This window comes from Narcine bancroftii, chromosome 4 (genome assembly GCF_036971445.1).
Source record: "Narcine bancroftii isolate sNarBan1 chromosome 4, sNarBan1.hap1, whole genome shotgun sequence".
In the NCBI taxonomy this organism is placed as follows: Eukaryota; Metazoa; Chordata; class Chondrichthyes; order Torpediniformes; family Narcinidae; genus Narcine; species Narcine bancroftii.
The window spans coordinates 104,233,715-104,260,977 of NC_091472.1; the positions used below are offsets into that span (position 1 = coordinate 104,233,715).

Consider the following 27,263-nt stretch of genomic DNA (forward strand, 5'->3'; position numbering starts at 1 on the left):
CGACAGGGATCGTGGCCGTTAGATGAGAGGGCCTGTTTCTTTGTTATGCAACTCCACGACTAAGTGGCACCTTCTTTCACTAAGCCCATGGTCCCATTAATATCTTATTAACTTTTGGCTGATGAAGGCAGAGTGGTTTGGGGAGCATGCAAAGGGTATGGGTAGGATTGGTCTCGGGGGGGGGGGGGGGGGCATGTGCAGCTGGCAGCAGCCAATCATAGCATAACAGTGGTTTACCACATTTACCTCTCCTTTTTAAGAAAAATCCTGCAGTGAGAAAAAAATGATGAAACAATTATTATATTCTATTATATACATATATATAGATACACATTGAACATATTAAGTCTGTCGGAGGTCTCTTTTGCCGCAGCGAACAACATAGTATTGGTTGGGGGACTGCCGTAACACCCTGAGCAGCTTGTGGGGTTGGTCTGTCATTACCGATTACAGTTCTTCGGGGGAGGGGAGGGGGAAACAGGTGACGGGGTAAGGGAGTGTGGTGCCGGTGCATCATGGGTGACAACAGTAGCCATGGGTGAAGAGTGGTCAGCCACAGGTTCAGGGACCCCCTAAGGTAGCAGTGGGGAGAAGTGTCAGTTGGAGGCCAGTGGTGATCAGAGGGGCACCCGATGGTGCCAGTTCCTGGATCAAGACCATGTCCTCGCGCCCATCAGGGAAGAAAACGTAGGCATACTGGGGGCTAGCATGGAGGAGGTGGACCCTCTCGTCCAGTGGATCTGTCTTAGACTGCCTGGTGTGCTTTGTAGCAGGACCAGTCCTGGGGAGGTAAACCAGGCGGGTAGCGTAGATCCTAATGCAGACTTCCTAGGGAAAGCAAACATCTGTTCATGAAGCAAGTTGTTAGTGGCTGTACATAAAAGTGACTGAATGGGGTGGAACACGTCTGGGAGGACTTCTTGCCATTGGGAGATGAGGAGGCCCCGTGACCTCAGTGCCAGAGGAATGGTTTTCCAGACTTCCTTTCCACTTACCCATTCCCTCTAGGGTAGTAGCTGGTGCTCGTGGCAATGACCCTGACCAGCAGGTACTGTCGCAGCTCACCACTCATGGATGAGGACCCCCAGTTGCTGTGGATAAAGCCAGGGTATCCAAAGAGTGTGTAGGGCCTTGTGCACTCAATCTGTTGCCAAGGTATCCTTCCTTAAGCAGGGAGACCAGATGCATACACAGTATTCAGACTGGGTCTCACTTAGAGATCCACTGAGGAGAAACAAGGTGTCCTGTCTATTGATGTTTATTGCAAGAAGATTTAAGTACAATGTAAGGTTATCTTTGTGTTGTATCTGCAGGTTGACCTTAAGGTATTTGTGCACAAGAATAACCATGTCCATGTGAAAATTTTCCATCTTCTCCAGGGCAATTAACCATGGGCAATAAATGTTGGGTGTGCTGGCAATGCCTACAACCTGCCAAATAATTTGGGAGAGATATGACCATCCTGTGCTGGATGTGTGCAGTTTTCCTTTTGGGTGCAGATGGAAAACTGGTACTTGCAACAAGCTGAATGCTGGGTACCAGATTTGTTTTTGTGTTGTGACAACAGCAAAATGAAGTAGCAGATGTTTGAAATGTGATATCCACAAGATCCTGTTTCAACTTTGGGTAAAACATGGATCAAGCGTGTTTGATGTTCATGAATTTATGTAATATACACTTATATTTATATTTGCCAAAGATCATGTACACGTGTTGCCTATACACTTGTCTGTTAATGTTTGTATAGGTGCATGTGTAAGTCTGTGCACATAAAGGAAGCTGAGAAGTGCCTTAATTGTAACCATCTTAAAAAAGAGACCAGTCCAGCAGCAGTCACTGCAGAGGGAACTCTCTGTTCAACAGACATTCATCACCATAGTCATCCTCAGACCCCTCCCCCAGTGATTGAACTATTCCTTGAATCTCAGATCTATTCTGTCCAACATCTAGTAGGTAGAATATATTTTTGCCTTTAGGTCAGTGACCAGTGGTGTTCCCCAGGGATCTGTTCTGGGACTTGTGCAATTTGTGATTTTTATAAATGGATGAAGAAATGGAGGGGTGCGTCGGCAGTTTTGCAGTTGATACAAAGGTTGTTGTGGATAGTGGATAAAGTTACAATTGGACATTGACAGGGCGGAAAAGTGGCAGATGGAGTTCAATCTTGAAAAATTTGAAGGTTGAACTTGAAGATGGAGTATGTAGTTACTAGCAGGATTCTTAGCAGTGTGGAGGAACAGGGAGATCTTGGTATCCAGGTCCCTAGATCCCTTAAGATTGCTACACAAGTTAGGTGGTTAAGAAGGTGAATGGTGTGCTGGCCTTCGCTATTCTTGATTGAGTTCAAGAGTCATGAGGAAATGTTGCTCTATAAAATTCTAGTTAGACCACACTTGGAGTATTGCATTCAGCTTTGGTCACCTCATTACAGGAAGAGTGGAGATGCTTTGGAGAGGGTACAAAAGAGATCTACCAGAATTTTGCCTGGATTGGAGAACATATCTTATGAGGCAAGGTTGACAGAGCTAGGGCTTTACTCTTTAGAATGACGAAGGATAAGAGGTGACTTAATAGATGTATACAAACTTATGAGGGGTTTAGATTGGATGAATAGCCAGCATCTTTTCCCTAGGACATCAACAGCAAATACCAGAGGATATCTGTTTAAGGTGAGTGGAGGAAATTCTCGGGAAGTTGTCAGAGGTAAGTTTGGGTAGCTGGAATGCATTGCCGGAGGTGATGGTGGAGGCTGGTACAATCGAGTCATTCAAAATACTCTTAGATAGACCCATGGATGTAAGAAAAATAGAGAATTGTGGGTGTAAGGTATGGAAAGGTGAGATTGACACAGAGTAGGTTTACATACATTGGCATAACATTATGGGCTGAAAAGCCTGTACTGTGCTGTAATATTCTGCTCCATGGCACAGTGGGTATGAGACAACTGAGCAATCAAGTAGCAGTACCTGTTGCCATTTTCCAACTTAACTTTGTCTCCTTCATTTTGATGCAATTATGGAACATAAATTCATCTGTTCTTTTGCTTGTATCATGATTATGCTGGCCAACGAGCCTACAACAAGGCAGATCGTGCTTTTAAACAAAATCACAAAGCAATGTGGTGTCAATGCCTTGAAGCTGCTAAATTCCTCTTGTTGAAATGCTGTGCCTTGCTTCCTGCAAACACTTGGCAGCAGTGGGGCTAGTTGCCATTGACCAGATAGCTCTGCATTCAGCTGAGTTTATGGGCATTTGGAGGCTGAGCTCCAAGCTATTTTTGCCTTGTTTGCTGAAGCATTCATGAGAACAGACTTTAAACTTAACTTGTGCAAGGTAAGGGCACTCTACCAACCTGCCCCCTCTGATAATAAAGGTTCACGGCAGGACTTTGGAAAATGTGGATGACCTCCTGTATCTTGTAACCCTTTCTTGATGAAGGCTGTCATTGGTAATGAAATTCACCACTGCTGTCAATGTGCCAGCATAGCCTTAGAGTGGGGTAAAAATGCTATTGAAAAAATTAAGACCTCGCAACTGGCACCAAACTGATACTCTCCTAGACAGCAATAATTGTGATATTGACTATTTGCGAGCAGATACAAAAAGCTTCTAGACAGACAAAAATAATCAGTACAGACACATGGGGTGAAGGGCCTGTTCCTGTGCTGTCTTTTCCTATATACTTAAGGCAACTTGGGCACTTAAAGATGTGTTTTCATCAAGAACATTTGAATTGACAGTGGAAAAGATTCAAAGATGTATTCAAATGTTTCTTGAAGAATTGGTTTCCGGAATTCCTTGAATTCCTGATAATGTAACACATAACCACTCGTGGTGAAAAAGAAGCATTCAAGGTGGTATTGAGGATCTTTCATCTATGCAGCATTAACACATAAATGAATGCACCACCTCACCCACACTATCAGGCACTCCAATCCATCTGTGGAAAATCACATAGTTCCCACAGAGAGAGGGGGAGAGACAGAAAGGGAGATACACAGAGACAGACACACACACGAGGCTTAACCGTTGAGGTCGTCAAGAGTATCAGGTTCTTTGGTATGCACTTGGCAGAGAATCTCACCTGGTCCCTTAACACCAGCTCCATAGCCAAGAAACCCCAGCAGCGCCTCTACTTCCTGAGAAGGCTGAGGAAAGTTCATCTCTCACCCCCCATCCTCACTACATTCTACAGAGGATGTATCGAGAGCATCCTGTGCAACTGTATCACCGCCTGGTTTGGAAGCTGTACCACCTTGGACCACAAGACCCTGCAGAGGATAGTGAAGTTAGCGGAAAAGATCATTGGGGACATCTCTACAACACTTGATAAAGGTGAAAGGCAATAAACATTGTGAAGGACTCCACACACCCCTCACGTAAACTGTTCTCCCTTCTGGTATCTGGTAGGAGGTATTGCAGCACTCAGGCCCTAACACCCAGATTGGACATCAGTTTTTTTTCCACAAAGCCATCAGACTACCTGAATTCCCAGAACATATGTGGAAAGGGTACCATGGGTTGTTACTGTATACGTCTTAATATTTCAGTGTGTTTAATGTTATTCTAATTTGTATTTATGTAAATATACTCCATGGTCCTGGCGAAACATTAACTCATCTTTACCTTGCAAACATGGTATGAACAATATATAAAGGTGACTTGATACGCAAACATATAGACAAGCACAGTGATACAGATACACACACCCTCACAGATACACACATACCCACACAAAGACACAAAGATATATACACACACCTAGACTCACAGTTACACGCACACACATGTGCACACAGACACATGCATACAGACACACAGATACAGACACACACACACACAGGCACACAGGTCTGGAGATAAACATGTGCAGATCAAATCAGATAAATGCAAAAGGTCTCCGAGGCAAAGATATCCTTATGCACAATAGTTGTCCCCATTTAACTCACAGGCTGAAATTGGCTCTTGAGGATCAACAGATGTTACACACACTGGCTTCATTATTTTAATGCATGCTACTTTGAAATATTTCCAAAGTACACTGGTCCAATTCATCTTCACAACAAGGTAACGTCAATTCATAAAGTCTCAGACATTACTGTGTGTTAATGCGTACCTTGTACTCTCTCCCTCCCTCCTCCTCCCCCTCTCTCTCCCCTCCCCTCCACCCTCTCTCTCTCCTTCCCCCTCACTCCTTGCCACCCATCCCACTTCTCTCACTCCCCTTCATTGTCTAACTCTCCTCTCCTCCCTCTCTCGCTCTCTACCTTGCTCTGTGTTTTTCTCTCTCTGTGTCTATGTGTCTCTGTATGTTTGTGCGTGCGGTCATATAAGTGGGTGTGTGCGCGCAGTCGCTCATCTGTGCATCCTCACAAGCTCGGGAGTTTATGTGTGTGCATGCCCTCAGGCATCTGTGAGCCTTTGTGTACACTCGTGAGCATGAGTGTGTGCGTGTGTGTTTGCTTCTGTGTTGTTCATATGTATGAACATACCCATGTGTGATCCTGAGATGTCATTTGTTATTTTGCTTCCTGCAGATTTAGAATCAGAAATAGTTTGGAACTATTTCTGTTCAGCATGCAGTGGAAAAAACTGTTATTTTATAACCCCACAATATTGTTTATAATACCACTTCTGGAAACCCTATCACTCCTGCCAAAAAGCTCTCTGATCAATCTCCAGCGCCTCAGTTAATCCCACCAAAAGGAACAGAAAGAGCTTCTACTGGCTCTTTCTCTTCCTTATCTTCGTCATCACTGCAAACCTACTCGTACAGCCAACTTAAATATTCTAGCACACTTTTTTTTTAAATGCTGCAGAAGGTGACCACAGAACATGTTTAGTACACTGGAGAAACTTGGCAGGACTCACAGCGTAGTTATGGCAAAGATAGATTACCAATGTTTTGGGCCCAAGCCCTTCATTAAGGTATGAGCAAAAAGCAGACAGGCGCCTGAATAAAATGGTGGGGGAGGCGCAGGCCCACAGGTAAGAGCTGGATATGGATGGGAGGGCAGGAGAATAAAGTGGGGAAGTGACAAGGGGAGGAGATAGCTCTCTGAATAAAGAGGAAAGAGATTGGGGAACTGGATGAAAAGAGACAGAGAGAGATAGGGTAAGTGAGTGAGAGAGAGGGAGAGACAGGGGAAGGGCCTAATGGAAACTGGAGAAGTCAATGTTAATGCCAGGTGTTTGAAGGGTGGCCAGACGGAATGTTAGATATTGTTCCTCCAATTTGTGGGTGGCCTCAGTTTGGTAGTGTATGAGGGCATTGCTGGACATGGTGGGAGTTGGTCACAGTATTGAAATAAGAGAAATTACCCCCCCCCATTACAGCAGAGAAAGCGAAGGTCCTCCTCAAAATGATCTCTCTATCTGCATCCAGTCTCTCTGATGTAGAGGAGGCCACAATGCATTAGATGACCCCGGCAGATTCACACATGGGGTGTTGCTTCACTTGGCAGGAATATTTGGGACATCAAATGAGGTTGAGGGAGGAGATATGGTCACAAGGGTAGCATTTTCTGCAGTGTCAGGGACGATTAGTGAGAAGGGAGGAGTGGAAGAGGTAGTGGATGCTATGGAAGGTGGAAAGGGAAGAAGAGGGAAAGATAAGTCTGGTGGTGGGATCATGCTGTCAAGAGGAGGAAACTGTGGAGTTGGATGCAGAAACTGGTGGGGCGACAGGGAAAATCTTGTTCTTGTTGCTCCTAGGTGTAGACAGGGCCAGGGCAGATGTGTGGGAAATGAATGAGATGCTGTTAGGGGCTGAGTTGATGATGGAAGAGGGGTAGCCATGTTTTTGAAGGAGGAGGACATCACAGATGATCTGGAATGGAGGAGCATGCAAGTTGGCGCTGTTCCAACCAAAAGGATGATATCTTCAGTCATGTAAAACAAGTAGGAGCAGAAATAGCAATTGTGGAGAGACTGGATGCAGACTGGGAGATTGCTTCGTTGAGCACCTTCACTCTGTCCGCTGCAATAATAGAGACCTCCCAATGGCCAAACATTTTAATTCCGCATACCATTCCCACACTGGCATAACTTCTCCGGTTTCTATTTCTCTATCCCTCTGTCTCCTCTCGCTCCCCACTCTTTCCCTCTCCAGACAGTTAACCCCTCTCCTATCTCTTCACTTTTTTCTCTTCTACCCTTCCAACTTTATCCACCTCTGACCTCTTGCCAATGGCATGTATTCCTTCCCCTGTGGCCTGTACTCCTCCCACTTGTCCTCTCCTCCTTCCACCTTTTTATAGAGGTGCCTACTGGCTTTTTGCTCATAACTTGTCAAAGGGTTCAGACATGAAACATTGTTTGCCCTTGACTTCTTATAGACACTGCATGACTTGTTGAGTTTCTCCAGCACTTTTGGGTATTATCCCTATAATCACAGCATCTGTAGATTTTCCAGTTTAACTGAATAGTTCATCATGCCCTCTTCCTTGGCTCAGGATTGAGGATGACTTGCCTTCTCTCCAGTTTTGTGGAGGGACCTGCAGTCATATCCCACTGTCCTTTTGTGTGTAGATTTAAATTGGTAAGATTACTTGTTATTAAATTTTTGCAAATCTGACTGCAATCAGTGAACCAGAAGAAAATGATAAGGGATTTGTTGAATGTTCACAGATTGCTGCTCCCTTTTCAGAGGAACATCTGGTCTTGATGTATTGTGCAGCAATATAGTTTGCTCTCTCTTTTTATTGGCCTATCTTTGGCCAACCTTTGAATAAAGGTCAAAATGTATTTTTTTTTTAAAAAAGAATAGTTACATTTTCATGAAATCATAAAATACCACAAAAAAAGATGCAGATGATCCACGTGAGGCTGTTGTGCTTTATTAAAATTGAAGGAAGGAATGTGTTGGAGGGAGGTGTTCACTTCAGGATTGTGCTAACTCTAACTGCTGTCTGCACCTCCATAAACTCCCATTTATCTTTCATTCATGCACAAAGCAGTACTATAAGTGGGGAAAGATGCTCTTAATTTATTATTCTTTTGTACATAAGGGCAGTGCAGTTTTAGGTTGATTAGCAGCACCAGCTTTGAAGATTGGGCACTTTATTCATTTGTTTTATTTTTGCTGTATTTCACATTAATACTTTTTGACCGTAAGATATAAAAATTTCAGGTCATTTTGCAGGTAAACCAGTAGATATCTTATACATAATATAACAAGGAACATGGTGTAAAAGTGCAAAGTTACAAGAGATCATTTGATATGGAGCAATGGCAGCATAATTGTACGAGTTAGAGGATCATTTAGGAGTCTGATAATGACAGGAAAGAAACTGATCTTGAATTTAGTGGGGTATGATCTCACACTTGTGAATCTTCTTTCTGACAGGAGGGGATGAAGAGAGTGTGGTCTGTGTTTTTAAATATTTTTAATGTGTTGAATGCTTTGTCGAGATGTAGATATTTTTCAATGTAAATTCAAATGTGTAAATACTGCAGTTATTGCAATGGCAATTCAAAGGTCTGTAATAAGCATCCCTAATTTTTTGAAAGCAGTCTGTTCTGCTCCTATTCAATTTTGAAAGTGAAATTAGTCATGGGTAAAAGCTGACTTGTACTCTGGTCCTTTATCGAGTGTCTCTGCCCAAGGAGTAAATTCAAATGGCTTCCATGGAATCATCAGGCCAAAAGTACTTCTGCATGCACAATGGTGTCAGATTTGTGACCAATGCAAGGCAAACATGCATGCACAAAATTCATTGCAAAAATGCTGCTAGCATTCCTAGGGAACCAGCACTCCTCAGGATTTAGCTCCATGCCATGGGGATCATCCAGCTATGGCCCAGACGAGCCAAGCAAAGGGGTCTCTTTAAAATCTTCCCTTGGTTCTACCCCATCCCCCTTTTCTGTTCTTCCAGCTCCCCTCTGTGGATGTTGTTTGGACCCTTCCGCTTTCAGGGAGCATGGGAGATTTCTTCCTTTTCCACACCATCATTTCTTCCCACACTTCCCCTCCTTTGAACAGTTTCCATGGCATTCAAATCTCTTCTTAAATAAGGAGACTGATACTGCAAGCAGCACTCCCAAATGTGGACTCGCAAAGGTTCTATACACTAAAGCATAACCTAATTCTGTTAATTGTTATAATTACTTACGTGACTTGTATCCAGCCTTTTGCTAATCATACATCAGAGTACCCAGATCCTTCTGTATTTCAAGAGCTCTGCAGGCATTTGGAGGAATTGCTTTTTCATTTTTCCTGCCAAAATAGACAATTTCACATATTTTCTTACATTATACTCCAATTAAATTAAATCCAAATAAAAAAAGCAGCTTGGCTGGCGTAGTGGTTAGTGAAACATCGTTACAGCCCCAGCAATTGGGACCAGGGTTCGAATTTCAAGCTGTCTCGAAGGAGTTTGTACATTCTTCCCGAGTCTGTGTGGGTTTTCCCCTTGGGGTCTGGTTTCCTCTCACTCTTCAAAACATATCGGGGGCGTAGGTCAATTGGGTGTAAATTGGGCGGCATGGAGTCGAGGGCCAAAATGGCTCGTTACCATGTTGTATGTCTAAATTTAAAATGTAATTTTTTTTAAAAATTGCCCTATTTTAGCCCACTCACTCAATATGTCTATATTTCTACATGGCCTCTTCATTTTTTTCTTCACAATTTACCTCTCCCACCTTTGTGCCATTGACAACTTTAGCAATGCTGGTGCTTTCATTAAAGTCGTGGGGGAAAGTTGATGACCAGCGATGAATCTTACAGACCATCATGCACCATATCTCTCCAATCAGATCAAAGACCCACTTATACCCATTCTGTGTTTCTTGGCAGAGAGAAAAAATGTCAGAGAAACAACAAATGGAGTAAGTTAAGAAGAGATGCAAATAATGACATGAGGTAGAGGTTACCTAAAATTTTTTAAAAAGTGTTCAAGCTGTCGGGTTTAAGGCTATCCAGGAGGAATGTGATGTGTTGCTCCTCAAGTTTATGTTTGCCCTCACTCTGACAGCGAATGAGTCTGTGACAAACATCTGTACAGGAATGGTTGGGAAAGTTGAAATGGTTAAGCACAGGAAGCGGATGATGAAGTGGTCACCTGATCTGTGATTGGTCTCACCTAAATGGAATTTGATGCAGGAGAGTGCATGGCATTGCATTCGGGGAAGGTAAATGAGGCAAGAAAATAACTGGTAGGTGGCTGGGAATTGTAGTGATAGAGAAATCATAGAATGTATCTCCACAGATTCTTGAAAGAAGCAGAAGAGGGGCTAAGTTACCTTCAGGGATATGTATACTTATGGACTGGGTAAGGAATATAACTTCTACTAGAACTGAGTAGAACCCTCGTTCAGCCAGAGGCCATCAGTGAATGAATGAGCAGCAGGTATTTGAAGGGAGGTGGCTGAGATGTGAGCCTGAATGAGGAATGTGGAGATGGGAGACTAAACGAGAAACATGGAGATAGGGGACTGAGTGAGGAATGTGCTCGAGATGAGACAAAAATAGGGAGACTGTGGGATAGAGAGTTTAAGGTGGGTGGTGGTGGATGGGGTCAGGGAGAGGTTGAAGAAAAGAGCAAGGGCAAGCCTATGTGAAGGAATCAGTTTAGTAAAGCCTCATCTCCATAGATCTTGGTCCTCCTTAAAAATGGATCAAGACCTCCCTCTGTCATTTCTAAGTGAAGTTGATGTTCACACACCACCCCTTGTTATAAAAGCTCATCCACAGGCAACTTCTTCAAAGCATTGTGTAAGTGTGTGATCCTTCATCCCAAGGGGCTACATTTCTGGTCACCACACTCTAGGGAGTCATGAAATGGCACCACAGAGGTGGCAGGAGGTTTACAAACCAATTACCTGGAGAATTTAGCTATTTCTGTAACAAAAGGATGGGAGGTTGAAGTGTGGCCATAAAATAAGGGTCATCCAAATGGGGTGAACAGGAATGGCCCACTTTCCTTGGTAGAGAGATCAATATCAAGGAATCATAAACTTTTGAAGGAATCGGTCAGATCACACAAAAGATATTTTTCTCTCAAATAATGGTGGGGATTTGGAAATGCAAGCACAGGCAGAAATTTTAAAAGGTGCTTAGATGAGCACTTGGGAATTCTTCAGTTTGCAAGGCAGAGATAGAGGCAATTGCTTCAGCTCTTGATAAACTTGCAGAACCATCTTCTTCTGCATTCAAATGAGGTTAATGTGATGGAGGAACTGGAACCAGCAAGACAAAGGTCTTGTCTCAGAATCCTCTGATCCAAAGTGCTCACTGTGTTGTAGGACGAGTTATACTTGTACTTACCCTTCCAAAGTGTTCACAGGGGAGCTTGGTGATCAAAACCTTAATAGACTAGTGGCTCTAGGTAACATTCTTGCAGATGGGGTCCTGCAAATTCTTCTATGCTGGTCTGTGCAGCAGAAAGATGACAGACAGCATGGCCACCTAGAACCTCCTGTCCACTACCACAGAGGTCATAGATGGCAATGAGTGAGTACTAACCAGCTACTGAGTCTAGCAGCAAAGATTTGCAGGAGGAACTCAGGAGGTCAGACAGCATCCATGGGTAAAAATGGACAGTCAACATTTTGGGTTGGGATCCTGTTGACTGTGACCATTCACCTTAACTCTGCCCCTTATGATGTTACATACCTCTATATTCCTCACCTCATGAATTCCAGAGAGAAAAGCCCCAACCAGGGTTGCTGAAGGCATTGTACTCAGAAAGTGCCTTTTATAACTTTTATTAATGAAGTGCTTTGGAAGTGCAGTAACTGGTATAGAAAACACAGCAGCTGATTTTCATGTAATCTATTTTGAAGATATTGGCTGAGAACACAAGATGGGTGATTGGGTATAAACTCTTTCCTAACTCGTATGTAATCTTTTACATCCATTGAAAGGGAATACTGACATTGATGGAGTCATACTGCCAACAGTGGCATCCCTCCTCAGAAGAGTACTGGAGAACCAGCCCAGATTTTGTGCTCCAGTTTTCTAGGACAGAGCTTGAACCTCCCAACTTCTGTCTCAAGAGGCTAGCATGTTTCTGACCAAGCCACTGGTGAACTGTGTAAAATGTGGTAGTGGAACCAAACACTAAAAGAAATCACAAGAGTGTGTTTATACTTGGGATGGCAGTGGGAGATGGTGCTCACTTTGGCTGTCTGCAATGGAAATGGATAGAAACAGAATTACCTTTTCTGGCTATTGCATTCAATCTGATAACCATGTTCCAACACTTCAGATCGTCACCACTGTCTGGGAGCACAGCTGTAATGCAATGCATCCAATGCTTGATCTGTTCAGTGATGGGCTCCATAGATAAAACCTCCTCCTAAAATGTAATTTGTCAGTTGTCAAGTTATTACACATTAACAATGTGTAATAACTTAGAATATAAATTATGTGTATGTGATTTTTCTCAAACTAGGTCATGTCAAATTAGGTATCCCCAGCTGAAGATCTCTACAGAAGAGGTTTCCAGTGCAACTTTATGGCAAAATTTAAATTTCCCATCACCCAGACCCATTCCCCTGATATGGACTTCATTGTTGAGACCCGCATTAATTGTCCATCCCTTACTTCCTTTGAGCTGTTGAAGCAGTTGAGAGTCGACGACACTGGTGGAATCTGTAGTTGTAGTTAGGCCAACTTGGGTAAAGATGGCAGATTTCCTTTTCTGAAGGTCATTACTGAATTAACCTTTCCTGTGGTTACGGCTCTTAAATGAACCTCTCACTGGTAAAAGATGATGCCCCTGTATTGTTTTAACTGTGCTTTCTTGATATACTGCAATTTGCCTTTGTAACACCATACCCAGCACTCTTTGACCTGCTGTAAGCAATATATCCTGCACATTGGTTTTCATTTTTGCACGACCTGCTGTACTTAAGTATGGGTTGACTTGCTTGGAAAGCATGCAAAACAAAACTTTTCATTATGCTGAGTCATGTATTTTTAATGAGAATGTGTAGGTTACACATCCAGGGACATTGATTTACCACAAGAGGAGCAACGGCCATGTGTGTCGGAATGAGTGACCATTCCTGTTTGTCTGTCCTGGTGAATGTACATTATAGATACTTGCAGTGCTGTCTTTGTGGGACAGATGTGTGCAACATTGCAGTTGCATGTCACGGAAATAAATGCACAAAATTTGTTTTCCTTTCTTTGCCTGTAAGGACAGGCAAAGAGGGGTCACTAGTCCCATGCCCTCACCAAGAAGAGAAAGAGAAGCATAAGAGAATCCCCTCAGAGATGTCAAGTGTCCATGATCCCATCACGTCCTCTGACATAGCTGCCTCCTGCACCCCCATAACCTCCTAAGCCACTTCTTTGGCCCAGCAGTGAATCTGAGCTCAAGTCATCCAAGTCACCCTCCTTGGCCCCTGGCCAGTTCTTTCATTTCTCACCCCCCCCCCCCCCCAACCCACCCCCCACTACTCTAGACTGGTATGTAAAGGCCAATTGTTTTATTCTTGCTGTCGCTGATCAGAACAAATTAATTGTACTTGGAGCTGCCTTATCAATCCCAGATCAAAACAGGCCAGAAGGCCCATTGGGTCTGTGATGGAATTTTTCTCTGCATTAACCCCTTCCTTGTCTCTTCCAATATTCCTGCCTCATACCTTTCCCACTTTATCTTGACTATCTTCCCTCTCCACTCACAGTCAAATTTCGACCCCAGATGTCAATCCCTTTCCATCCCTCTCAGATGATGCCTGACCCACTGAGCTCCTCCTGCACTTTGGGGTTTTTTCACTCCTGGTTCCCCCATCTGCAGTCTCTCAAGTCTCAATCTTTCCTGGCAAGTTCCAACAACTGATCCCACCCAGGGGGAAAAAAAATGTTTTTTTTAAAGATACTGTACAGACAGTGAGCTGGCTCTTTTCTGATCCTTACTGGCCTTGAAAAATAAATACTTTGCATTACATGAAGATAAGTTCACAAAACTTGGCTCCTACATCCTTAACTCCTCTTTACAAGCATTAGGGGCTGGCTGTACTGGCCTTTGAACTGCTGGTGTTCGGGATGTGGCCTTCCTTAAGACCTTTTGCACCCTAAGCCTGCAGACAACCAAGCTACTACATGCATTCAAAATATTGCAGTGTTTGTTTTTACCCATCCTTTTGGCCAGATTTAAAGGATCCATGGGAGACTGCTTTTGCCGACTTGCAGTTTTTTTTGAGTGGGAGGATTGCTCACAGTGGGAAAACAGAGAATATATCTGAGAATGAAGAGGTCTCGATCTGAAACATCCACAGACCTCTCCCCCTCCTTCCTCCGTGATGCTGCACGGTCCTCTGAGTTCCTCCTGCAGATAATTCAACATAAGCCGGAAATTTAAATGTGGTAGATTAAAAACAAACACTTTAGGACATTGATAACAATATAAAAGAAACATTTATTCAAAGCTGAAAACCAGAAGAAAATGCAATCCCTGCGATCAGAAATCCTGATAAAGGGTGAATATTTAACTTTATTTCAAGGCTCATTCTAAATGATCCAATCAATCTTAATAAGAATCTTTCCAAATGAATACAGAATCTTCAAATTACAATTGTATCCTACTTTCAATAAAAAAACATATTAAAAATTCAATTTAAAAAGAATCATTTCTGAGAAGTGCTGAGTAATGAAGGGCACGGAACAATACAAGTACAGTAATGCAACAAGGATAAGTAGCAAAGATGTATGTCAGCTTGTATGAATGGAGAAGATTAAGGAGGATCTAAGTGAGATGGTTGGCATGGATGGGGAGTTGATAGGCTACAATTCAACCCTTGTAAAGTTCTCTGTGGGGCCACATTGAGAATGTTCAGTTAAAAAGAGTATATGCTTGTGATAGTACAGACCTATCACCAATGTATAGAGTTACAGTATCTAGAGTATGTATGTAATGACTGTGCTTACAGCGATTGGCTGAGAGCTTAGCCACGCCTACTGTCTGGGCCTTAAAGGGTTGTGTCCCTAGCCAGGTCGGATCATTTTGGACTGTTCGGCCACCTGTGAAGAGCTCCTGTCTTTTGCTAATAAAAGCCTTGGTTTGGATCAACAAGTCTTTGGTTCTTTCGACGAGCTCTACAATGCTGTTCTTTATTTACTCCAGTGGAAATGCTTAAATTTGGGATGAATCATATTAAGATTGCTAGAAATTCCTGGTTCCTAACAATGAAAGGAATAAGGAAGTTTTCTTTTTTATGTGTATGTTTGTGCATAGAAGGGGAATCAAGGTTTTTTTTTTGCATCTTTAAGCATCCGTACAATTCTCCCTGTGCATATCACATACACTGCATGCTTTGTCTTGTATTGAATGTGTATTCTCATGAGGTGCACTTTGATTATCATAAGAAAATAGGAGTAGACATAGGTGACATGCTGTTGAGTCTGTTGTGTTAACAACACTATGGCATCTTGATATCATGGCTGTAGAGCACGTCGAAAGAATCAAAGGCTTGTTGATCCAAATCAAGGCTTTTATTAACTAGAAGACTGGAGCGTATCACGTGTAGGTCGACCAGTCCAGAATGACCTGGTCTGGCTAGGAGCAACCGTTTAAGACCTGCCAGTAGAGGTGGCTACGCTCTCAGCCAATCACAATCACCCTGCATTACAATCTATACATATACACATTGGTGATAGAATCTGTACTATCACAATGGCCATATTGGAGATTCCAGTGTGACCTGTGTCCTGCAACATTCAGTGAGACCTTTCTGCAGCTCATCACTGGCAATGTCCCTTGAACCTTCATGTGAACTGTTCTTGAAGTCACCAGCTGGGCACAAGAATTTGCCACCACCATTTCTTACACCCCCCTTCTGAAAATATTGTTGATGGTTACAATATCCATTGACTGGGTTATAAGATGTCCTTCATGTATTTCCCACCAGCTTTGGGCATTTATAATTAGTGTGAATTTTAAGGGCCTGTGTGCATTTATAGCATTAGGGCTATGCATCAACACTTGTTTCTGGCTGTGGGTTCCTCGTTGCTGCTTGTGTATTATTCTGAGGGCTGGGTTTTGCAAAGTCAACTTTTTATGAATGAGTCCTGCTAATGAGCCCTGCTAATGAGCTAGAAGATGAGTGAATAGTGGGCACAGGAGAAAAAACGTTGTCTCATGTGGCTTCACCTTCCCACTGGGCAGAATATCTGGTGGTCTGAGCTGATTCATGTCCTGCACCCTAGACCCACAAGAAACTGCAGAGGGTTGTGAATGTGGCTCAGGCCATTGCACACTCTCTTCCCCCCCCACCCCCCACCCTGGCCCACCCTACATTGACTCCATTGTGTAAACCCCCCTCTCTTCCACCAACTCCATCTATAATGCCTGCTGCTTTGGAAAAGTAGCCAAAATAATAAAGACTCATCCCACACCAGCCACGCTCTCTTCTCCCACCCCCCAAAATTGGGAAGAAAATTCACTAGCTTTAGATCACACACCACCAAATTCAAGGACAGTTTTCTTTCACACCTCCTAATAGTAGCTATATGCTGCTTGTGCTCTGTCCCAACTAATCTCTCTCTGTGACTTTGCACTCCTCTACTGTGTCTTACTTGAAATGTTTAGCTGGACTGCTTGCAAAACAAACTTTATCACTACATATGACAATAAACTTGTGCATGTGCACACTCAATTGGCATAATTCCTAACCATGAGCTCCACTTTGCTACCCTGTGTCAGACATAGTGCTGTTTGACTGGGAGATGCAGTGAACCTCTTGCCAGTGTAGCTCTTGGTTGCTACACCCTTGTCCCCTTTCACCTGTAAATCACCCAAATACTCGGGTCCATGAATGAACTCACAGAGTCAATACTTCTGAATCAAAATTGCTGCCTTTCATGAAGATACTTTATTTTATATTCGATAAGACAATAACACTGATCAACGAAGATTTTGCTTCCTGAGCACTTTTGGGTGTAAACGTTTTCTATCATGTACCATTTTTAAATATAATTTATTTTTTTTAATTTCCTGTCATATTTTGCATTCAAAACCATGAACTATAAAGTAATTGAAAATTCATTTTCTGCATTCGTACTTGGATTTGTTCCCTGCTCTTAGTGCAGTCAGTGATGAACATGGTGAAAAGTTTCACCAAGACATTATGACCATGGAAAAGTGGTGTAAGGGCAACTGGAATCCATCAATGCTGGCCAAATATTGGATGAACCAAGTTCAAAACTGCGCACGTTCAATAGTCTATTTGGCAGATACAGATTCCTAAGGTCACCATTCGGAATTGCCTCAGCTCCTGAAGTGGATCACAAAACTATCCATGTGGTCTATGAACACCTGGACGGAGTTGACACCTCAATGGATGACATCATAGTCTGGGGAACCACGAGAATGGAGCATGATGAGAGACCAAGGAAAGTGGGAGAAGCGACAAGAAAAGCAAACCTGAAGCTGAATAGAGAGAAATACTAGTTCAGAGGGACAGAATTAACATTAGTAGGAGGTATTATTGGCAGTGAGGGCATTGGACCATATCCCAGAAAGGTGCATGCCATTATGAACATGCTAAGGCCACAATGCAAAAAAGGCGTACAGAGGTTTAATGGAATGGCCAACTATATGGATAAATTTATATCCAACCTCTCAGAAAAGATGGCTCCATTGAGACTAACAGAAAAGAACATTGAATGGGAGTGGGATCATGAGAATGAAAAGTCATGGAGGGAACTAAAGAAACTGCTCACAGAGGAACCAGTTCTGAGGTTTTATGACCAAATGAGACCCACCAAGATATCATCAGATGCATCACATAGTGGGCTCGGTGCAATTCTTCTGCAAAAATATGTTGATTGGCAACCCATTGCGTATGCATCAAGCTCAGTGACAGACGCGGAGACGCGATAGATACAAATTGAAAAGGAACTGCTCAGCATCACATGTGCCTGTAAAAGATTTCATCAGTTTGTGTCAGGACAAGCAATCAGTGTAGAGACTGACCATAAGCCCTTGATTGCATTATTCCAAAAGCCATGAAATGAACGTCCACTCAGAATATAAAGAATGATGATTAGGCTGCAATGCTATACACTGAATATAGCGTACACTTTGGGTTAAGCTAACGTACATAGCAGACATGTTGTCTAGAGCTGTTGACGTGACATGAGAGAGCCCGTAAACACCAAAATAGAGGAAGACGTGAATGCCTTCGTGGACATGATCACAAGTGCACTGCCCATATCAGTTGCAAAAATGGAGCTCATAAAGTCAGAGACAAACAAAGATGAAACACTGAGACAACTGAGAAAAATATCATGGATAGATGGCCTAATATGAAACAGGACTGCTCACCTGACATTGCAGAGTACTGGAACTGCAGGGCGGAACTATCAGTGGTTGAAGACATCATCTACAAAGGAAGTAAAAACCTTATCCCAAAGAGTCTGAGAAAAGAGAAGCTAAAAAGAATCTATGGAGGATATCTCGGAATTGAAAAGAATTTGAGAGGTGATGTACTGACCAAGAATCAACAATGAAATAACAAATGAAATGTCAAACTGTACTATGTGCTGGAAATATCAAACAAGCAATCCTGCAGAATCACTAAAGCACACCCAGCACCATACAGCCCTTACCAGAAGGTAGGCACTGACCTATTTGAATGTCAAGGGAAGGACTATCTTGTAGTCACAGACTATTGCTCCCTGAATCCAGAGGCTTGTAAACTGAACATCACCACTGCATAAGCTGTTATAACAGGTATGAAAGCCATATTCTCCAGACATGATGTGGCAAGTGAAGTCTTTACAGACAATGGGCCTCACTTTTGCAATTTAAATTTCCGACAGTTTGTGATAGTACAGATTCTATCACCAATGTGTATATGTACATATGTACAGATGGTAGTGTAGGATGACTGTGATTGGCTGAGAGTGTAGCCACACCTACTGGCAGGTCTTAAAGGATTGCTCCTAGCCAGACCAGGTCATTCTGGACTGGTTGACCTACTTGTGATATGCTCCAGTCTTTTAGTTAATAAAAGCTTTGGTTTGGATCAACAAGTCTTTGGTTCTTTCAATGCGCACTATACATGTCAAGTCCTCATTTTCCACAGTCCAATGGTCTAGTGGAAAAATCGGTACAGACAGTAATAAAACAAGGCAAAAGACAGTGGAACAGACTTCTACCAGAGCATGCTAATAGACCGCCCCACGCCGTTCGAATATGGTAGTCACCAGCACAACTCCTTATGGGACGTAGGATAAGGTCAAGCCTACCCATTCAGGAGAATCTCCTAAAAAGCAAAAGAGGAAAAGAAAGAACAACAGAAAGAAAAGCAAAAGTATTACTTTGGCAGAAGAACAAAAAACCTACCAAACTCTGCACTGGTGGCTTAAAGACAAAACAAATTTATGGACTCAGAAGGGAACTGTCCTTAGTGAAGTCCAATTAAGATCTTACACCATACAGATAGATGAAGGTGCTGTTTTGTGAAGAAATCATCAAGATCTTCAAATGGGACCGGCTACAGTAGATGGAAAGACAGATAATGTTGAACAACCTGAATTCACAGCTGAGAAGACATCATCTGAGGCAACAACTCAGATTCAAGGTCAATCAATCAGGAGATCATCAAGACACGCGAATCATGGAGAGACTCTTGGAGCAAATTTAAAGACTCCTGTTACAGAATGAAGTAGTGCTATCTTATTCACTCTTCGTTTTAATGTATGTAATTGTGAACACACAAAGCAAGTTTAAAAAATGTTAGCAATGTTGATAATAATGAAAATGTAAGTTCCTGGTGTTAAAGTTAAAATTACAGTTATACAAAGAAAACATGTTAATTAAAGGTAAGTTACTTTTGATTTAAGAAAGGGAGATGTAATGATAAAGATTGGGTTTGCAATGCAACTAGCAATGCAACTAGCAATGCCTTAAGGATTGTAGCTCCTTATAGCAGTGGGCTGACCAGAAGGAGAGACTGCAGTATGAGAGATCTGTAATGGAGGCTTTCAGCCTCATGGCATGCCTCTTGGGCTATTTATATCAACTTTAAAGTAAAGAACCTTTACCTTCAACCATGCTTTGTCTCAGAACTCACACATACAAATACAAGATGAAGCAGGAACCATTCTGGAATCATGGCATTTTGGGAGATAATATCCAATGCAGCCTTGATCTCCATAACCACCTCTGTCAAAATCTTGGTTTGCAGGTCATTTGGCTCTAAGAAAAACAAAATGTTCTGAGATTTTTTTTGGGTCTGTTATATATGATAAATTGCAACAAGTAACATGTAATCCTATTAGTTTGTTGCTTCAAAGCACAATCAGGATGTCTAAATGTGAAAGGTGTATCTTAGATTCATGATTGTTTCCTGTATGAATATATCAGACCATTGGCTGTGTATAGTTAAAAAGATTGAATCAAAACAATTTTTGTAAAGCCTAATTAGCCAGGCGTTACATATGTTTTTAATTGTATTTAGTGCTGTTTCAAAGGGGAAAAGTCATAAAATTAAAACAAAGTGAAACGCTTGGCCTTGCTTTATACATAGTTTGATTTGTTTTCCTCCTTTAAACTGGTCAAAATCAATCAAATCTGAAGACAAGCTATGGTAACAAAATTTCTGTTTCCATGTCAACAAAGATCAATAGTAACACTACACGTATTAATCAGGTAATGCAGTTTGTTGCAGAGATTATCCATAACAGCTGTAGCTATCCACAAAGGCATTGATGTTCTGTCCACGGAGACTGTTGGGATGTGTGTGTGTGTGTGTGTCTCATTCTATTAGTATTTTGCCTACTTAATTTGATTTTTAACCTTCTTGTGGAACACATTTTCACTTTTATCATTTTCCCCAGACAAAATCTGTGATTTTTAATCATGGAGTACCATGACCTTTCACACTTACAAACTGATGCTAGGTCTGTATCTATGTTCAGATTCTGGAATTGTATACAAGTTATGTTGAAATTTCCCTTTAATGGTATGCTGTAGAGATGAAACAATGAGCTCAGCAAGTCAGGCAGCATCCGTGGGTAGAAATGATTAGTCAGTGTTTTGGGTCAAGTCCCTTGAGAAAGGGGAATGTGGACTGTCCATTTCTTTCCAAGGATGCTGCCTGACTCGTTGATTAAAAATGCTGGCGAAACCCTGCAGTCCCCATAGTGACCATTGGAGGCAAAGAAAAATAACCAAAGCTTCGGGCCTTAGCCTTTTGTCAAGGTACGAGCAAAAAGCAAGCAGGTGCCTGAATCAAAAGACAGGGAAAGGATCGCAGGCTCAGAGGCCATAGCTGGACATGGATAGGAGGGTAGGAGAGGAAAGCTGAGACTTGATCAGGGAGGAGGTTGGTTCTGTGAATTTCGAGTTGGAGGAAGGGAGACAGAGGGAAGGGAAAGAGAGAGAGAAGTGGGGAGTTGGAGGAAAGAGAGAGAGAGAGAGAGAGAGAGAGATATGAGTGGTGGGGGGGGGGGGGGAGAGAGTCTGTTGGAAACCAGAGATGTCAGTTAATGCCTTCTGGTTGGAGGAATATGAGGTGTTGTTCCTTTAATTTGCAGGTGATCTCAGTTTGGCAGAGCATGAGACCATGGGCAGACTCCAACATGGGAACAGGATGAGAAATTGGGTTGCTATTGAGAGATTCCCACTACTACAGTGCAGAGAGTGAAGGTGCTCAACCAAGTGATCTTCCAGTTTGTGTCCAGGCTCTCTGATGCAGAGGAATCCACAAATGGAGCAATGGATGCAGTAGGACCCCTGCAAATTCACTTGGAAGGACTGCTTGGGGCCCCCGAAAGGTGATGAGGGAGGAGGTATGGGCACATGTTGCATTTCCTGGTGACACAGGTCAGTGACAAGGGGGTGAATGATGGGAGGGGTCAATGGAAACAAGAAGGGAGCGCTCCTTGTGGAAGGTGAAGAGGGAAGGAGAGGGAATTATGTGCCTAGAGGTGGGATCGCACTTTTTTATTATTGATATGCCTGGGCTAAATAGGGATGGGTAGTAACTGGTGGCTGACCAACATTGTCTTAATTCTTCAAACAAATAACAATAACAACATGGAAATAAAACACAATAGATGGAGGCCGTTTGAAATAGAAACAGGAAAGGGAGAAGAACACCCAGCTGCATTTGCTGAGTTATTTTTTTTTCATGTTGATGGTCCTTCAACAACATTAGGTTCAAGATTCAATTTATTATCATTAATAAAAATGGTGTCATATTATGCAAAATTGCCTTTTGTCTGCCTGAAGCACCTCTTAGTTAAAAAGAGAAGCAAAAGAGTAATTATTTTAATTTTTTTTGTATTTTAATATTCATTGATATGAATCATTGCTATGCACTTGTTTCAAATTGAGAAGATTAGGATGTAACACAACTTGAAATAGATCTGGTAGCAACACACAAAATGCTGGATGAACTCAGCAGGTCAAACAGCATCCATGGAAGGCAAAAGACGGTCAATGTTTCATGCCTGCCATAGATTCTGCCTGACTTGTTAAGTTCCTCCAACACTTTGTGCATTGCTCCAGTTGTCCGTCAGATGCAATCTCTCATGATTTCCTGGAAGACACCTTCTCAGTACGACCACTGACAGCTGCCCAAGGTCGTCATGACAGAATCTCACAGTAGTCTCCCTCTTCCCATTCTCCACCTCCCCCACCCTGTTACCTCTTGGCCCCGGCAGCTTCTTTCCCCCATCATATACATAATATCACCCACATTTGACTTAGTCTCGATAAAGAGTCCCGGCCTGAAATGTTGACTGAGCATTTCTGCTCATGGATTATGCCTGACCCACTTGAGTTGCTCCATCATCTTATTGTTTGTATAAATCACAACCATAGCTATGCTGTTTGCTTCTTAAAGCATTACATCTTTGTTCCTCTGTTTCTACATTCCCTTGCAAACTCAGTTGTCCTTCTGGTTTCCTGAAGACACCAGGTTTTCTTTCCCCTGCTCTCCCTTGTGAGTTATCGCCTGCAACTTTCCCCTTCAGTCTGCCTGCTGCTCTCTGGCTATATGGAACTGTGCTGGCACAGGACCATACCTATTCGAACATCCCTGAGTGGATCGTTTGCAACTATTTCTACTTGTGCTGCTGTCTAAATTTATTACATTAAGAGATACAGCACAGTCCCTTCTAGCCCTGGAGTCCATGCCCCCCATTGTATCAATTAACCTTCAATCATGGTATATTGCTGAAAAGTGGGATGAAATCCAAGTACCCAGAGGAAACCCACATGAACACACGGAGGACGTATAAACTCCTTACAGACAGTGCAAGATTTGGACCTGGGTCGCAGCCACTATAATAGCATTGTGCCACCCTCACCCTTTCCAGCCATATTGATTTGAGCCATTCAGTAGGTACTGAGCCTTTCACTCAAACTCCTGCAGTCTTATCTCCATCAGCAGTGGGATACCTGAGCCAATTGATATAACCTCACCACAGTTCCTCCTGCTGAGCCTTTTGCTTTTCGCCTTGTTTGAGGACTCTTGCAGTGACCAGGTTGTTATCCTGAAACCCCTGTGAGAAAGCTGTCCTGAGACACTCCCTCTGCAGGGTCTTCCCGCTGAGATTTGTGAATGGGCCTCTTGGTCTGAGATGGCCAGTTCACAGTCTGCCCCAGAGGTATACCCTTTATTAATAGTATCTAGTCTCCCTCCAGTACCAGTTCTGGGGAGAACATGCTGTGCAGTTGAACCTCAGTTCCTTCCTCTATCTCACAAAACCTAACATATGGGAGATTTGGCTATACTGGTGTCCCACCTTCTTCCAAGAAGATTTCTCATTGAACTTCTTGGATCTCATTTCAGCCTAGCCTTCACATTCTCTGTCAGGCAGACCATTGTACAAACCATCTGCATAATTGGTTGGATGTGGAAACTAGAATGGACCTTGATTTAACATTTCATCCAAAAAATGAAACTTGCAGCTCTATATAAATTGCAGATGTTAGAAAAAAAAACATCTTGTATATCGGTACCAAAGAATGGAGATGATGAATATGTACTGATTGGGCAATAACAAAGCTGAGTGCTTTAGAATTGTAGAATTATAATAGCTCAGAGGAAGCCATTTCCTGGCAGCATCTTGCAGAGTAACTTGGCCGGTCTATATCTTTTTAATTGCCTCTTAATCCCATGTTGTTTTCCCTCAAAGGTCTATTCAAAGCTCTTTTGAAAAACCCTGGTTTATTGTATTTCGTCAACCACATTGGGCAGTTTCCACACCATAACGACTCTTGGCAAAATCAAAATAGATTTTTTTCATATCTTCGTTCCTTTTTTCCATCACTTTGAATCTGTGCCCTTTGATACTTGAAGAAGAACACATTTCCTATATTAAGTTTAGGGTTATTATTTACATTTATTACCATTGGACTGTATATGTACAAATGGATGAAACAGGCATGAGGTGTCGGCCTATAAGCTTGGCCGGTGGTAGGAAACATTATGGAGAGTATTGTTAGAGATGGTATGTATAAATATTTAGATAACCAGGGATTGATCAGGAGCACCCAGCGTGGGTTTGTGAAGGGGAAGTCGTGTTTGACGAACCTTGTTGAGTTTTTCAAAGAAGTGACAAGAAAGGTGGATGAAGGTAGAGCAGTTGATGTAGTCTATCTGGATTTTAGCAAAGCTTTCGATAAGGTTCTACATGAAAGTTTAGTAAGGAATGTGCAGTCACTAGGGATTAATAGAGAAATAGTAAGATGGGTTCAGAAGTGGCTGGAGGAAAGACAGCAGAGGGTCATGGTGGACAACTGTCTGTCAGGATGGAAGCCTGTGATGAGTGGTGTGCCTCAAGGATCGGTGCTAGGTCCTGATTAATTTATATTAATGATTTGGATGATGGGGAGGTTAACTGGGTAAGTAAATACACATACGATACGAAAATAGTGGTGGATAGCGAGGAAGGTTTTCAGGGATTACAGAGGGATTTGGTTTATCTGGAAAATTGGGCTGAAAGATGGCAGATGGAATTTAATGTAGAGAAGTGTGAGGTGCTTCATTTTGGAAAAAATAATCAAAATAGGACATATGTAGTAAAGGGGAGGACATTAGGGAATACACAAGAACAAAGAGATCTTGGAGTTATGGTGCATCATTCCTTGAAGGTGGATTCCATGTTGACAGGATGGTTAAGAAGGCATTTGGTATGTTAGCCTTCATAAATCATAGCATAGAGTATAGGAGCTGGGAAGTGATGCTGTGACTGTTTAAGGCATTGGTGAGGCCAGGTTTAGAGTATTGTATTCAGTTCTGGTCTCCAGGATATAGATAAGGTGGAGAGGGTGCAGAGAAGATTGACCAGGATGTTGCCTGGCTTAAAATACCTAGAGTACAGAGAAAAAGTGAAGAGGTTAGGACTTTATTCATTGGAACGTAGACGGTTGAGAGGGGATTTGATAGAGGTATTTAATATTATGAAAGGAATAGCTAGACTAGATGCCAGTAGACTCTTCCCCCTGAGAGCAGGGGAGGTTGAAACAAAAGGACACAAGTTGAGGGTAAGGCGGCAAATTTTTAGGAGAAACATTAGAGGATGCTTCTTCACTTAGAGTGGTGGCTGAATGGAATAATCTTCCAGAGGAAATAGTTGAGGCAGTGTCAATTTTCATTGCAGAGGAGGCTGGATAGGAGGGGGTTGGAGGGTTATGGACGGAGAATAGGCGAGGGGATCTAGTGGAGTTTTTTGAGTGTACTGGGGTGGACCTGAAGGGCTGAGATAGCCTGTTTCCACGCCATAAACTGTTATATGGTTAAACAGGGTTTCACTGAACCATGGTGCACACAATACACAGCACATAAAAATCACATATACTCAATACATAAAGATATAATTAAAAAAAATAAAAATAAAAAATATATATATACATATATATAAATATTTTGGGATGATTTACTAAGTTACAGCAAGTTATGGGTGCCTGTAGGAAGAAGCTATTTCAAAGCCTGGCAGTTCTGATTTTCATGCTCCTAACCTCCTTTCTGATGGTGATGGTTCAAAGCTGCTATGTAATTGGATGGTTGGGATCCTAAATAATTAAACCCTATTTACGCAACACTTCTGATGAATGTTGTCAGTAGTGGAAAGGGAGGTTCCAGTGTTCTTGGCTGTTTTAATAATCCTCTGCATTGGCCATCTAAACGAGTCACAGCCATGTACATACCTCCATTCTTTGAATCACGATGGTTCTCAGGTGGCCTTTATTAGGGGATTGAGCAAGAGCTGTGAGGTAATATTGCAGCGCTATAAAATTCTGGTTAGATCACTCTTGGAGTATTGCATTCATGTGGCCACCACATTACAGAATGGATGTAGATGCTTTGGAAAGGGTGCAAAGATTTACCAGGATTTAAGATGCAGATGCTGTGATGAACATATTTATTAGAATATTGCATGGATTGGAGCGCATATCTTGTGAAGTAAGATTGGCTTTTCTCTTTGGGGTAACAAAGAATTCTATTAGATATTTCTCCATCATATTAGAAGGTATCTTATAAATTATAAAAAGCACTTGAGAGCCTTTGTGTCCTTGTTTGGAGAATCATTTGTGAGATTTCCAAACCCACAGTGTTCTTCAGACCAGAAAAATTGGAAAACTGTTGTAGTTTGAGCCCTGAAGGATTCTGTAACTCATACAAAGGTTGTTGAACTTGCTCTACAAAGCACACAATTTGGACTTATTGTGGCACTGAGAATGTAAGAAGCAGGGAGCAAGAGTAGGTAGATGCCTCGTGTGCCTGATCTGATATTCAGTAAAATTATGGACCTGGAGTAACTTCTTATCCTTTGATTCCCTTGGCTTCTGATGACCATTTGACTCTCACCTCTGTTGTTTCAGCAGCTGAGTCTCTTCAGCTCTTAGGATAGACAATTCAAAAAGTTCAGTCCAATCTGGACAAAGAAATGTCTTCTCACCTCTATCCTGAATGTTCAACTGCTTTTACAATGAAACTATAGGGTTGCATGGTTCTAAATGATAGATTCCTGCATTGACCTGTGTGTTCTTTCTCCATGAGGTGGGTCACATTTATAGAGCTGTTAGCTTTGGTGGTGATCACTTGTCTTATTTTCACTGTTTGTCATGTGCATACATCTCTAACACTGTCCTTTTCCCTCGTATCCCCAGGATTTGTGAGTTTAACTCTTCATGACCAGGTGCAACTACTGGAATGCTGTTGGCTGGAGATTTTGATGATTGGACTTGTGTGGCGCTCCATGGAACATCCAGGAAAACTTATATTTGCTCCAGACTTGGTTTTGGACAGGTATTTCCAACTTTGCTCATTTGTTTGCACAGATATGGTTTTAG

General features: G+C 42.3%; 1 protein-coding gene across 1 annotated transcript in view; it reads left to right on the forward strand.

Moving 5' to 3' along the window:
• The window catches only part of esr1 (estrogen receptor 1), a 259,140-nt gene that overhangs the window by 178,750 nt on the left and 53,127 nt on the right, over positions 1–27,263 (forward strand). The window contains exon 5 of the mRNA XM_069932330.1: positions 27,081–27,219. Within this exon, the coding sequence (XP_069788431.1) occupies positions 27,081–27,219 (139 nt within the window). The remainder of the gene's footprint in view (positions 1–27,080; positions 27,220–27,263) is intronic.